We start from the raw sequence: 14,068 nt of genomic DNA on the forward strand, positions 1-14,068 counted from the left end.
ACTCGGGTTGAAAACTCGTCTGCCGAGCTTCTCTGCGAGTCGCCTGTCGACATTCCCTTGGTGCACACTGTCGACGTGAGTCCGGTTTGCACGCAGACCTGGGTTGCGTTGCGATGGCACCGAAACCATCAACCCCCTCTGAAGAACTTGGCTCCTTAGAAATACTTCCACCAAACAGATCGGGAGGCCCCCCTCTCCCAAATACCCTGTTCAACGTCCTACTGTAACTCGTGGCTAAACTGGCACGAATACCTTTTTTCTTTTGCGTCATCATGGCACACCTACCACCACCACCATCATCACAAGGTCAAACCTCTCCCCTCTCGATGGCAAGACACGGATCCTCTTCGTTTCATCATCAAGAATCACAAGCCTTTACCACCATCCAACCCCCAAAGGTTTTGCACAACGAAACCTGAGATGGGCAGGACCAATTTCTTTTTTGGTTTCAAATATTTTATGGGCCTCTTCCAAGGCCTGGTGCTGCTGCTAGCATCGACAGATCCAGGGAGATTATTCTGCGAAACAAAGAGGCTAGCTACATTGAAGGACGCAGTGCCGAAAGATACACCCGCCTGATAAATCCAGAGAACTTAATAAGTCTGCCCCCCCCCTGTCCCCCGTCTCGGCGCCGCAATGGGCGAGACAGGGTCATGGCAATCTCGTAGGCGAACAAACGCTGAGACAAAAAGAGGGGTGGAAAGGCGGCGGAAAAGAACGCCGAGGCGAGGCTGGGGAATGAAGCAAAATGAGGATGGCAGGGCAAAGCCACAACGATGCGCCACAGGAGGGAGCTGAACAGGCCAACTACCTACAAGAGGTAAATGGATTTCTCAACCTTTGGCTTTCAACGCAAATGTCGAGTGCTGGAGAAAGGGGTTTCAATTCAACATCAAAAGATAACAGAGTACTCCGTATTGATATTATTATTAAAAATATCATAAGAAAGTACAGGTATCTAATGTACCTAGGTATGTGGTCACGTTCGGTGTGGGACATTGCCCAACACCCCATTTCTTGCCATCGGCCCCATGTCCATCATATTATGGTCGTAAAAAGACTCACCAACTCCTGCCAAAGTACTGTTTGGTCCTTTGAACAAAAAACCCAGAAAAAAAAATCAAGTTTCCCGCTCCAACCTTCATCATCATAAATCGAAACAACATTATTCGATGACATATCGTTACATCCGGGGTCTTCAAGTCATCCCTAAATATACACCGAGGAGAGGCCGAGTGCCTTGTCCATCTGTTCCGTACTGGCCAGGAAGTGATTCACGCTCAACCTCGCCGCACTGTTACGGTCCCCGTGTCCTTTCTTGTTCTCCTCTTCTTGTTCAAGGAATCCCGGCGAGGAAGGGGCGTCGTCGAATTGTCCACCGCTGGTCGGCGAGCTGAAGACGTCTGCTCCTTCATCCGCCGAGAGTGATCGAGGAATCGGACTCGGGACGGAAGGAGGTTGTCGCAACGCCAGGGCTGAGTCTTGAGCTCCAGAATGCCGAAGCGACGCTCTCTTCGTATTGCTCTTCTCGGCCCGGGGGACATCGTTTTCCTTGTCGTTGTTGTCGTATTCTGGAGTAGACACGACCGACGGCCGGCCGTCGACGGGTGGCAGCGCGGTCAGAGTAGGATCTTCCACCGCGGTCTGGATCTTGCTCATCGCCATCGGTTTCGTCGTCGGTTGCGATGGCACCGAGATGGCCGGTCCAGGTTCGGAGATCATGCTGCTCATCCGTCTGTGTTGACCCTGTCCGGGCTTGGTGACGCGTTCTTTGGCGTTGACTTTACTCAACGGCCAGCCGCTACCCGAGCTCGACTGTCTCACGTGAGTACGGCGGGGAATCCGAGGCATGTTGCCGGTCGACATTCTCTGTGCGTATTGCTGGCTGACGACCAAGGCGTCGTCGTCGTTCTCGATCTGGTCGGGAATGTCGTCGAGGTGAGAAGAGCCCTTGATCCCTCGCGCGCGGTTCATGGGAGCGATGACTCTCACCATCATCCGCAGTTGGTCTGCTTGCCATCGGATCCTCTCCTCTTGCTTCAAGATGGTCCCGTAGTAGTCCTCGAGATTCTCGTGGAGAGTCTTGACCAAACTGATGTCGAAGCTGTTCCATCTTCTGCGCTTCGTCGGAGGACGTGACGGTCTGCTCTGAGGTGACTTGCCCCGACCAGAGCGGTTCATGCTCGGTGTCGTGGACTCGTCACTGGAGCTGCTCGGCTGGATACTGTTCTGTCTCGCGTGACGTTTGGTCTTCCGAGGAGGAGGAACACCAGAAGTGGTGGAAGACTCGACTCTCGCGACCCGGACGCTAGCGGTATTTGGCTTCGTACCATTGGACCCTTGATGCGTCGTTACTTCTCGCAAAGTCGAAGGGCCAGCCTTGTATTGCTTGTTCTTCAGTGGGCTGCCAGGACGGCCACTCCCATTGCCGCTACCGATACTTGGACTCGGGCTCATGGCGCCGGCGCGGAACCGTGCAGTGACTGGATCGGAATCCACAACGACGAAGATATTACTCTGTCCCAGCACTTGCCCAGAACGAGATGAATTTTGTTTCTTAGATGACTGCCGGCGTGGGCTGGTCACACTGCTGAAACTATATCCGCGCGCTCGAGTAGGACTTTGCACACTGGCAACGCTACTACTACCTGGCCGAGACTTTGGCACTGCTGGAAATTGATCAAGTTGATCCACATCGACTTGTCTTTCATAAGGTGTGGGGCGGTCGAAGGATGTAGGAGGCGTGGTAGTGGTATTGGTATGTTGATGTCCAGCAGAATCGCTACTGGCTGGTCGGTTGGGTGAACTAGATGAGTTTTTGGACGTTGCAAGATCCTTCAAACGCTTTTCTTTCACTTTGTCGGCACGGGCACTGCAGATGCTTCGCCGACAAGAGCGCGATGATCTCATAGAGTTTCCGGATAGCTTCGAAGAAAGGGAGCTCGATGATGGTTGTTCGGCCAGACCCATTGCAGCGGCATCAGTACCGTGTGTTTTACCTTGAGCCGTGCTTTGCTTGAGACCTGGGTACATTGGCCTCACGGCGGATGGCTCAAGAACCACGTCGACCGGTGGAGCCTGGCACACTACACGGATAGACGACCGAGACAAGACCACAGGCATCGCCGAAGCTTGTCCTTTCCGAGGGCGTCGGCCACCACGGCCACTGTCAACGCTGTGTCGTGGACTCTGCTCTAGGAATGCATCTGGAGGCAACGCTGGTAACGGTCGTTCTGGCGGTATACTTGGAGGCCCACGTTGCCCTGACTCAGAGCTCAAGGATGGAATCTTCTCCAGTGTTGTCTTGGTTTTGGTAGGCTCTCCGTAGTGGACCTGGGCTTCGATCTTTGCGAGGGTATCAACGCTCATGGTTGTCCTTAATGTACGGCCAGCGGTAGAAGAGCCCGAAGGTATTCGAAGGAATGACCGATCAATGATAGGCCGGCGAGTGGTCGTCCTAGTCCTCGTAGGCTGACCAGAACCTGAAGAGGGTTGACCTTTCACCGCTGATGGGTTAGGGTTGGACTTTGATCGTGCCAGCTGGAACATATTTGTAAAGTTCGCCACCGCCTTGCTGGAGACACTGGTAGTTATCTGGGGTCGTTGTTTACGTTCAACCAACTCATCTGTTGGTGGAAGGTTGGTTAGCGCGTCCTTTATGGAGATGGACTGTTGCGACTTGGGTCGGCGACTTGCTGCTGCGAGCACATCTTGAGATCCAACTGCCGAAAACATGGGCAATAAGAAGTCGTGGTCAAAATCCATGCTGCGCAAGAGCTCTTGACATTCAGAGGAGAATTTGTTGTCCTTTTCAGGATCGTGAAGAGATGGAATTGGGGATGGGATTCGTGGCTGACGTCCTCTCTGTGTCTCATGTGCAACTCGCTTGCCCCGGTGTTCCGTGGGCAACAGTGGCAGCTGCTTCGAGGTGATTGACGGGCCTCTCGACCTTGCCGGCACGGCGACTCGTGTTGAGGTTGGAACTCCAGCTCTGTCTGCGATCCGCTGAAACTTGACCTCGCGTTGCTTCGTTGGCGTGACCTTGCGCCCACGAGAGCGCGATCTGCGCCACTTTTTGGAAGTTGTACTCGTGACTGCAGACGCGCCTGCCTTAGTAGCGGGCAAGCATGGCTGTGAGGGCGGGTGACATAAGCCTCCATCTTGGGCTTCGATACTGCTGTCACTGGTGGTCCTAGGTGGAGGAGATCTGTGCGAGCTTCTTCCTCGGGCAACAGGCTTCTTAGTTGCGCGCTGTTGTTCGAACAAGGCTTCGCGCATGGTACGCGTTTGGCTCTGCGATTCGTCGGGGCCATCTGATTCTCTAGGAGAGTCTGCGGGAACTTGGGTCACCGTGACGGTCGGAGTAGGTACCGGTTTTCGGGAATCGTGCACCTTGGCCCATTTCCTGGATTGTTGAAACTGTGGCAGCCTGCGAGGTTGACGAGGGCTTTTGTGAGCGCCCCTATACACGTGTACTGTAGGACTAGGACATGATCCATCTTCGTCGGTAAGAGGTTGTGGACTCGAGAGGAAAGAGCCTGGGAGGTCTGGTAGACTCTTGTCCGCGAATGCGCCGAGGGGACCATTGCGCGGTCCTGCTGTTGAAGAGCTGACCATCGCGGTAGATAAAGGTCGTCGACCCTGTCAGGCAGGGAAGACTTGCGAACGAGCACGAGCAAAGTGTAGCTGTCGCTGTGCAGATTTCAAAATCGCTGCATTGATCTGGGGTGATACAAGTGAAGAGGATCGTCGCAGAGGATCCAAAGGGGAATGCTGGTATATGCCCACAGATGAATTAACTCAGATTGAACGCATTGACCAGGGACCCTTGACGGGGAGCATTCCTGCTTTATGCCGGTTGGCAGCACATGCCAGCTGTCAGAGATACGGATTGCATAGAAAGAGGGGAATCAGAAGCGTCGCAAGAAGGGGCAGAGCACGGCGTCCGCTGATAGAGCACGCATGCAGTAGTGGAAGGCTGGTAGTTCGTAGTCAAAGAACGGCGGAGAATATGGAACAAGGACACGGCCTGCATAACTCGCGGTTGACAGCTCCTGTCAGATACTTGTGTGCCATGAAAAGATGGCCCAAGCAAGGGTGTTTAATCCAAGGCAGAACGGATACCAAAATGTGCTGGTGCAATTTTTTTGACAGGAGGGCCGCCCACAGACACCGAAAGAAGGGCATGAGGTCACTGCGCGTTTCCGCTGCAGCAATAAGGTTGCTGCTAGAGATGGCTCATAAGGGTCTGACTTCGGTCGACAGAGCGGTTCCCTTTGAGTTGCTCCTCAGCCATACCGTTTTCCCGCTTTGCAAACCCAGCAACAGCACGTATACACCCTCAACACGAAGTCTGTGAGGGTAGATAACACAGTGCAATGTGTCTACGAGATCCGGGGTCGTGAGAAGAATATCCGAAGTTCGTTGAGTCTATCGAAGCCTCAGTGGGTAAATTGTGGGGAGTTGTGACCGTGATCAAATTGAGAGTCGACCAGGAGGTACAACTCATCCTCAGCCACGACCGGCATGGAGTCGGAACGGACGGACGCAAGGGCGAGGCCGCACTCCATTCAACGCGACAAACGGCGATGAGACGTAATCATTATTTGGACATAGTGTCTGTGGTGGCGTTCTGGAGAGAGGAACCCTTTGAAGCTGAAGGGGGTTGTGGAGGGAGAGCCTGTTCCACAGTAAACAAAACCGCAGCTGCGTACAGTAGGCGCTGCTCTGTCCTGTACAGTAGTGATGTCAAATCCAGGGTCATTAAACCTCATTAGTTCCCATTGAGGGATGATGCTGCATGTCATTTCGACCCTCCATCTAGCTTGTCGTCGACCTCATTGGTGTAGGTGGGTGCTTTCATATCGGTGGCTGTCATCCCTGCTGCGGTGTGGAGGTGAAGGTCTCAAAGTGGCATCGAACTTGCACTGGAGCAAGCTGTGGTGGCTTATTTAGGCCTTTCGCTAAAACTTGTCGTCTCGCTACTATGCAATGACCCTTGACCAGCACGAGATGCGTCTTTCTGAATACGAGATCCCAAGCGAGTCAGGAAGTTTTGAATGTGTGGTGTCCGAGCAAGCGGTCGAGCTGGCTTATCATCGGTCTTGCGAGCCTGATACTCCTAGGTTGGAAATTCTTTGAATGTAGAGATGCCTGTGAAGCGATGGGTGAGGACAATGTTTACGACCACGATGGAAAACCACCCGTGGGCGGAGGACGATGATGCGGACAGTAATTCTCTGTCTTGGATCGAAGGGTGAGTAAAGGCGACTTGGAAGAGGCGACGGCAAAAGAATGACGATTTGCGTGTTTCTAGGTACGAGTGGTGGGGGCGGAATGGCGAGTTTTGATGGAGGACGCTTGTTTCTCATCAAATGGGGGCAACGCAGCTGGGCTTTTTAGGCCACTATTGGTATCCGTACAGAGACGGAGATGGGGGCTGCATGGCTCTCCAAGCTGCTCTTCACGGGCCCTTGTAGGCTCATCTAGCCTAACTACACGAGCCTAGGACCTTTCCCCATCAGAGGATCCTCTACGCATCCTCGCGTTTGCAGGCAAGGCACAGTCATAGAATACTCCATACTCCGTACAACACTCAGGTGATAGGCGACCACGGTCCGCGCGCTCCGGGGTCTGGAGAAATCTGTCTGTGCCAGTTGGATGATAGAAGTCAGTATGGCATAGTCTTTCTCCCTTCACTGTCTTCTCTGGGCCGTTTGAAGTCTGGTACGGTACTTCGGTCATGCTCGTAGCTATCTTTGGCACTTCTCTCGGGGGCAAAGATTGGCGCACAGTGATGGCGGGGAATCGTACTCTGTCTGATTCCTTGACCACCTGTCAACCCTGCGTTGGTGTTAAAAAATGCCAGCCCTCCTGTTTTTGCCTCTTCGCGATCAACTATCATCTGACATGTTTCCCTAGCTGCATGAAGATGGACCAGGGGCTAGTGAGATCTGCGCTGTGATCACCTCTTTGGATCTTGGTACAAATGTCTAAAGACTTCGGTCACTCATCCGAACATCTTCCCCTCGTCCCTCGGCCACCAATCTGCTTCCATCATGCCATTCTTTTCTCTCACAACATTCGGATCCCCCAAATCAAGCATGCTCCAGATAGGGAGTAGTCGCCCTACTTGTTGGTTGTGCCCCTTTGCTTTTCAAGAGGGGTTCAAGGACGAATGAATACGAATGAGCACCCAAAGCAATTCGAAGCGGGCAAGAAGTCAGCTGGCTTCATGTGTACCCGAGGTAAGACTTGGGAGATCATCTTGCAGATACCTCATAAGCAAAACACATCAAGAACAACGCCCAGAGGGTGATTGATCCAGGTGCCGTGGAATTGCATCTCCTGTGCCATTCCGTCGTCGTGATCTTCCATGAGACTTTAATCGACAGTCGTATGTACAGGATACTCCACGTGAGGCGTAGATTCCAGTTGCATGGTAACCCTGGTTGATCACGAGCTCGCAGATAGAGGCTTACGAGCACCGGATTGATCTTTCGCGACGACTAAATTACGCACATTCATCCCTGCTTCGCTTATGTAGTTCTGTTGATGGTTCGTTGATCAGCTCATTTAGGCCAGTCTGTCATCTGTCCGGAGAGGCACCGAGTCACTTGGCGGCTCGAAACAGCGCACGCCTGCAAGATATATGCAACCACTCTTGCATGCAGATGGTCGGTGGTCGATGGGCACAAGTATCTTTGACAAGGAATTTCGGATCGTCTCAGGAGATCAACAGTCTGGCCTGCTTTGATCGTACATCCTGTGACCTGTAGGAGCCCATGGGCGCGGGCATTCATTGGCAGACTCCCGAACGAACGACTTCAAACTCGCTCTTCCACAATCGTTTGCGGCTTGATAATCTCCCCGGTCTTGTCCAACCCTGGCACCTTTACGTAGAATGTCTAGCAATAATACTGCCTTGAACCTGGATCTGGTGGAGTTGAGATGCGAGCGTTGATGAACTCCAGCTCACCGCTCGGAATCGAGCGAACGGATCCTCTTGGCTGATCCTCCCGATCCTTCTGCAGCTTGTTGTGGACATGGTGAGACATATGTACATGCATGAGTAGCAAAGCACCTAAAACATCCCAATATGGGATCAAGATGCACAATAATCAGTAATATTGGAAATCCCTCTCCCAATTCGGTTGCAATCTCAGTTGTTCAACAACACCTTCGCCAATCGCTTATCGACCTTGACTAAATCTTGCATCGACTTGAGCAGCCTGAACCCGAAAACACGGTCAACCACCCCTTGCCACAGGCGACCACTGCAAACCACATCGCCTCATCCTCGCTTGCATAAGCACAGCAACTCCTATTTGATATTCGCGCCCCAAACAAAAGCATTCGGCGATAACGCCATATCCGCCGGTGATGTTGTGGTGGAACGAGAATATATGGGAATAATAGTTCGGATGCAGGCATGCACAAGCCGTCGCAGACGATGTGTTCTTGGTTCGTGGCCTTGAAACATACCCTGCGTCAGCACGAACTCACGTTCAAGGACCCCCACCTCGCAATAAGGGGCTGCAGGAAGGAGACTGCTCTCAGTCCCATGCCCATGAGCTTGAAGAGGTTTCCGACTCCAAGTGATTCTGTCTTCTGTGAGTGATTGAAGCAAGACGACATGTGTGGTGAGTAGGCTGTAATATGGCGAGTCCTTGCCATGAACAATGACTGGTTCAGGTTCTACCATGCTCTTGATTCTTCTTGATCGTCATGTATGTACATACATCTCCGAAGACCCGGTGTCAAGATAATCGCAGAAGAAGACCCAGAGTCCTTTTTGAGATGTCATATTGGACAAAGGTGTATTCCGCGGGACGACTCAAACGAAGACTTTCATTGAAGATATTAGCCAGCCTATCGAACGGATACTCGCTCAGACCATTGTAGGTAACTTGCGACTACGAACTAGCCTGCACCTAACAGGGATCATGAATTCTGCACGATTAGCAGTTGGATAGCAATATGCCTGCTGCTGTGCAGAGTTGTTTTCGTAGGTTATCGCGCATTGATTGCTGACAAGGCTGGAATGTAGATGGCTTATATAATACCTGCTAAATCATACGTGACAAGGCTGGCATCCAAGCCTGTCGATAACTACGAATGTAATTAAATGCCCATACATACGCCACTGTCAGCTACCTATCAAGCAACCATCCACCGGCGAATCTTGGATTCGATGCAGCCATGTCTAAGAATGCATCCCATGCTCCCGGCAAGTATGCAATCTGTCCGAAGGCCTAATCCAAAGCCAACATGCAGATCCGATTTCTGGACATCTAGAAACGAGCCAGTCGTGCAAAAGGTGACCAAAGATGTATCCTTGCCCGGCCAAGGAGAACCTATTCTAACCATGTGAGAATGTCATTGGCACCGATCTCCGGCCAGAGTTACGACGCCTCTGCCGCCTCTGGGGTTGCACATTCTCTGACTCGGCGGCGAGGCTCGACAAAAATCGTTGGAAGTTTTCGACCCATCTGCGTATGGTGTCCCAAATTGACGAGAAGAACCCTTGGATCCACGAGAACACCGTGAACCAGGGAATAAAATACACGGCCGCAGCGACGCCTGCCCCAACGAGGGCGGCAGGACCAGTCGCCGTGAGCAACGCAGACGTCTTGAACGCTCCCCCTGCAAGGTTGAAGCTCATCCCCGCAACCTTGTATTGAACGAAGATTCCACCAGCGGTGGCCTTGAGTGCGACTAGTACCTTCCCCGTCGCAACGACGAGGCTCAGGATTGCGGAAAGCGGCTCTTTGACTCTGGACCACCAGTGACCGTTCTGATCTATGTTCTTTATGAGACGTAATTTCTCGTTGAGCTCCTGCCTCTCTCTGGAGGAGAGACTGTTGTGATCTCTCATGGCCTCAGCCATCAAGGTATTATCACCCGGTTCAGCCAGGCGGTGGACGCCTAGTCCGGAGTAGAGCCTGTTGGAAACACTCCTGTTCCTATTCCTGCTCCGTTGCTCATATCTTTGCGTTCCAAAGGCTCCGTCTCTTCTCTTCCGTCCTCCGAGTTGGCCATACCACAATAAATCGCTCGACGTTCTGTTGTGCTTTCGTCGTCGTGACGCTTTCTATTTCCTCCGTTGACTAGAAATGTAACACTGAACTCATTTTAGTTTGAAAATAGTTTCTTGCAACTTCCCATTACTCTGCTTCATCTCGTCCACTGCCTCTCCCTGCATCAGGCCGTAAACATCGCACGGCCCTACGACCTGGTGATACCCGTTCGTGTCCGGTCTTAATATCATGGCATCGAGCAGCCAAAGATAATGCAGAGCTGGTCTCCTTCTCGAGCATGGAGTGGGCCGAGACCCATGTAGCCCTTTGAGGAGGCGAAGAAAGAACGATTATCAGTTCTGCCCGCGGCTTGCCGAGCATATTGTAGGATATGCGCCCAGCCTGTGGGGTCATCTAGATCGTGCAAAGTATAAGAGGCCGGCCATGGGATTTTAGTCCTGTTTGACCGTCTAGTGTTTTGCGGATCTTCCAGCGCATGAAACTCGTCGCAGGACGGTCTCGGCTCTGGCACCAAGGAGCGTAGCTTGTCCACCCACGAGTTGAAACATATCGCATACGATCTAATCTCCCTATTGGATTCGAATGAGTGCAAGATGCTGTCAATGTTCCGCGAGTCGTCAAAAAGCCCACCAAGCGCTTGTGTACCGTACAGGTACATGAAACCAAAGGCACTGTCGACGAAGCTGCAGTGTTCGCTTTCTAACGGAACACCAACCAAGCCATCATCAGAAACGGTGGTCCTAAAAAAAGCTTCAATCCTCGAAACTCCCGTTGGATAAGATGCAGGCGGACATTGATCTCGCAAAGAACTGTTGCTCGCTGAATTCGTTCGAGAGCCGGTCTCGAAGCAATCGCGTATGTTGAGTGCCGTGGGTGCCGTCAGAACATCGTACAGAATGCCAGTGCAGTGCAGGTAACGTCCATTTGCATGCAGATTACAACTGGCAGTCTCCCGGCTATCTGCTCCGGTCATTCCCTGGTAGAAATGTCCGCTTTGGAATGCCGACGCCCTGAAGTCAGGGACCCAAGATGGCGTATCGAGCGCATCCGTCCGTGAGAGGAGCGCGCAGCCGATTCCAGCGTAAGTGAGTATCTCAAGAGACTGTTGAGTCTCGAGACACCGGACGGCGAAGTCTGCATACACGGCCTCGACTGTTTTGGTATAGTCCACCGTGACAATGATGTCGCCGACGTCATCTACGCTTTGCAACGCATAGATCTTGTCGCGGGGATCCGACGATTCACGGGAGTGAGTGATTCGTTGAAGTTTCAACAGATCTAACCTTTCGGGAATTTCCATAGTATCAGTCGTACGGAGATAGCGATGTTCGTATAAACTCGGGAACTCGACGCACTTCACACCATCCTGCAGCAGCATGGCTTGACTGGTAGTCGCCAATGTCTGTGGCTTGTTTAAGACTTTGAGCCACCTGAAAGTCGCTTTGGCAAGCTCTTGTCCTCGGCACGGAGATATCGCAGCGCCCTCTCGAGATTCACGGGGACGGAGAATGTCTGACCACAGAGTGATATCGTCGGATCTGTGCCCGGATTGGGAGTACCCCAGTACCACGACAATGCTTCGTACGTTGGGTCTCGTTCGAGAAGATGCGTGCTTAGCGAACATTCGATGTCGTCGTCGAATTTCCCCTGAGCCAAAGTCACGAGCCTGACTTCGCCATCTTTCAGAGGGGTGTGGATTGGCACTGGAACCTCCATTTTGCTCTGACAAGTCGTCCCCGGAGATTTACCTCTCTTCCCGTCGATATGGTAATGTTTATTGACAACTGAATTTAATATGCGGGTTTTTCTTTCCCCTTTGTGGAGGTAGGGAGCTATCATATCCTGGATTTTATAGTGGTTCGTTGAAGCGATGTCCCTCCGTGTGTATATTGAGTTTTCGTCGTGACGCTTTGCTGATCGAAGGGATTCAATTAGGGATGTAAGGGCATATGGGGCTGTTGTTGGGTAGATGTTGAAGTATGTTGGTGAACTATGAATCCAAAGAATGTTGTTCATTCTCTGTGGGGGCTTAGACCTTGCTAACCAAAGTACTCCGTACTTTGTACTTTATCAAAAGGGCCAAAATCCCCTCACTTAAGAAGTGTGGGAACAACACTTAATCCCTGTCAATATTGGGACTCTGTCAGCCTAACAACTTGGTCGATTCGGATTAGATATCAAGTGGCCATTGGCTGTTCAGGATCTAGTCAATAATGTTCGTAGGATCTTGAAACTCGATTTCCTTCATTCATGGATGAAAATGAGCCTTTGACAAAGTGAGTGCTGACTTGACTGTACAACGAGGTCAATATGAGGTTTGTTTTCTCAATTATCAAGTCCTCCGCAGCTATACAAAGCTGTTGCGTTTCCGTCTTTGCATGTATTATATATTTCGTTCAGAAAGGAATTACTGTGGGCTGAAGAACTAATACTAAACCTCCCTAGAGAGTCTTGTTCAACCATGCAAAAAAGGCTCTCACCATCTCCTGCGAGGCGCCGGTCTGACAGTGGTAGCCGGCGGTACCGTTGAAGTCGTGGAGCGTGCCCAGAGAGCCCAGGGCCTGCTTCAGCATTTGTGGTTGACCCGTGACGAAAGTGTCGTACTCGCCGTTGCCGATGAAGACCGGGACCGTGATGTTTTTGACGAAATCGCTGACCTTGTACTCCTTGGCCATGGTCAGGAAGTCAAAGGGCGAGTGCGTGTAAAAGGACCACAGGCCCTGGTCGAGGCCCCAGGCGGCCATGGTGGAGAGCTGGTTGGTGTCCCGCAGCTCGAGCAGCTTGCTGTCAAACTCTTGTTTCTGGCCCGCTTCGAAGAGGGGGACGAGGTCGGAGGGAACGGGAGCTATGGCGCTCGAGAAAAAATCCCAGATGCCGTCGATGCCGACCACGGCCTTGATGCGAGGTTCATAGGCCGCCACACGCAGGTTGAGAAGGGTCCCGAACGAGTTGCCGAGGATGACGAGGCGATCCTTGTCGATCACGTCCGCCTTGTTCTGGTAGAGCCAGTCGACCACGGGGATCCCGACGTCCTCCCACTGAGGGATGAAGCCGACGTCCTGGTACCGGCGCACCGTGTTCTGCCCGGGCCCTTCGTACGTGATGCAATTCCAGCCCCGGAGCACGGCGGGTGCACAAAAGTTGTGGTACGAGTCCTCCTGCGCCGCGTCGTAGCCGTTGCCGACCACGAGGGTGGGCAGTTTGGCCGTCGAGTTTGCGTCTGCCGCCCCGTACCAGATGGCTTCGATGGTGAAGTTTCGGCTCCTGGCCGGAATGCGAACCCGTACCCCGGGGACGGGCAGCGCCGCGATGGCCTTGTCGAAGGCGCTGAGCTGTTCTGCCCACAGGGTCATGATCTCCGGGTTGCTCCAGTTCTGGTGGATGAGGAAGTCGGCGCGGCGGAAGTAGTTGGCCGTCGAGAACCAGGTGTCCCGGACGTTGATCGGGTCGTACGCATTCTCCGGATCCTCGGCCTGTTTCTTCGTGTAATTGGCCAGCTTGTAGAACTCTTCGTAATACGATGTCATGTTGCCGGGCTCGACTACGTTGGCGACGCCCAGCACCGGGCTGATGTCTGACCCTCCAGTGAGGGCCAGGCCCAGTGGAATCAAGAAATCAAAATTGAAAGTCGAGTCGGTGCTCAGCGGCAAGGTCGGCGCCTTGGACGAGGAGGAGGAAGAGTTGCTCGCCCCGGATGCGGTTTGTAGGCATACGACCGCAGCCAGAAGCTGGGCGACAGAAAGAGATATGAATTTCATTGCTGCTGAGAGAGGTTGACACTTCGTGAAAAATGAGATATGCAGTAGTCACGTCTAGAAACCGATGGGAATGAGACAGACTTACCTAGATATATCATCTTGTTCAATTGATGTGCGTCTTTCGGCTCTTACTTGTAGTTCCATTCCGTCGACTCCCTCGGAGAAGATGGCCATTCCATGGGAAGCCTAGCTAGGCAATGGCGTCACTCTCACCATGAATTGTGATTGCCTGATAGACAGTATGGAGACGTTCTTTTGCGATTTGTGTAT

At 52.5% G+C, this 14,068-nt stretch overlaps 4 protein-coding genes across 4 annotated transcripts; all 4 read right to left on the minus strand.

Moving 5' to 3' along the window:
• Positions 1 to 943: 943 nt before the first annotated feature.
• On the minus strand, positions 944 to 4,920 carry PV06_09351 (uncharacterized protein). Its single transcript, XM_016410789.1, has one exon. The coding sequence runs from the start codon at positions 4,615 to 4,617 to the stop codon at positions 1,210 to 1,212; it is 3,408 nt and encodes a 1,135-aa protein (XP_016258596.1). The 5' UTR covers positions 4,618 to 4,920; the 3' UTR covers positions 944 to 1,209.
• Positions 4,921 to 9,361: 4,441 nt separating this feature from the next.
• PV06_09352 (uncharacterized protein) lies at positions 9,362 to 9,889 on the minus strand (the record flags this gene model as incomplete). Its single annotated transcript, XM_016410790.1, has 1 exon — positions 9,362 to 9,889. The coding sequence occupies one exon, from the start codon at positions 9,887 to 9,889 to the stop codon at positions 9,362 to 9,364; it is 528 nt and encodes a 175-aa protein (XP_016258597.1).
• Positions 9,890 to 10,266: 377 nt separating this feature from the next.
• On the minus strand, positions 10,267 to 11,418 carry PV06_09353 (uncharacterized protein; the record flags this gene model as incomplete). Its single annotated transcript, XM_016410791.1, has 1 exon — positions 10,267 to 11,418. The coding sequence occupies one exon, from the start codon at positions 11,416 to 11,418 to the stop codon at positions 10,267 to 10,269; it is 1,152 nt and encodes a 383-aa protein (XP_016258598.1).
• Positions 11,419 to 11,453: 35 nt separating this feature from the next.
• On the minus strand, positions 11,454 to 11,756 carry PV06_09354 (uncharacterized protein; the record flags this gene model as incomplete). The annotated part of the gene is made up of 1 exon (XM_016410792.1): positions 11,454 to 11,756. The coding sequence occupies one exon, from the start codon at positions 11,754 to 11,756 to the stop codon at positions 11,454 to 11,456; it is 303 nt and encodes a 100-aa protein (XP_016258599.1).
• Positions 11,757 to 14,068: the final 2,312 nt, after the last annotated feature.

The sequence above is a fragment of the Exophiala oligosperma genome (genome assembly GCF_000835515.1).
Source record: "Exophiala oligosperma strain CBS 72588 unplaced genomic scaffold supercont1.10, whole genome shotgun sequence".
In the NCBI taxonomy this organism is placed as follows: domain Eukaryota; kingdom Fungi; phylum Ascomycota; class Eurotiomycetes; order Chaetothyriales; family Herpotrichiellaceae; genus Exophiala; species Exophiala oligosperma.

What these genes read in the sequence shown, in the direction of transcription:
- PV06_09351 (XM_016410789.1), bottom strand. Translation starts at nt 4,617, where the DNA reads ATGGTCAGCTCTTCAACAGCAGGACCGCGCAATGGTCCCCTCGGCGCA.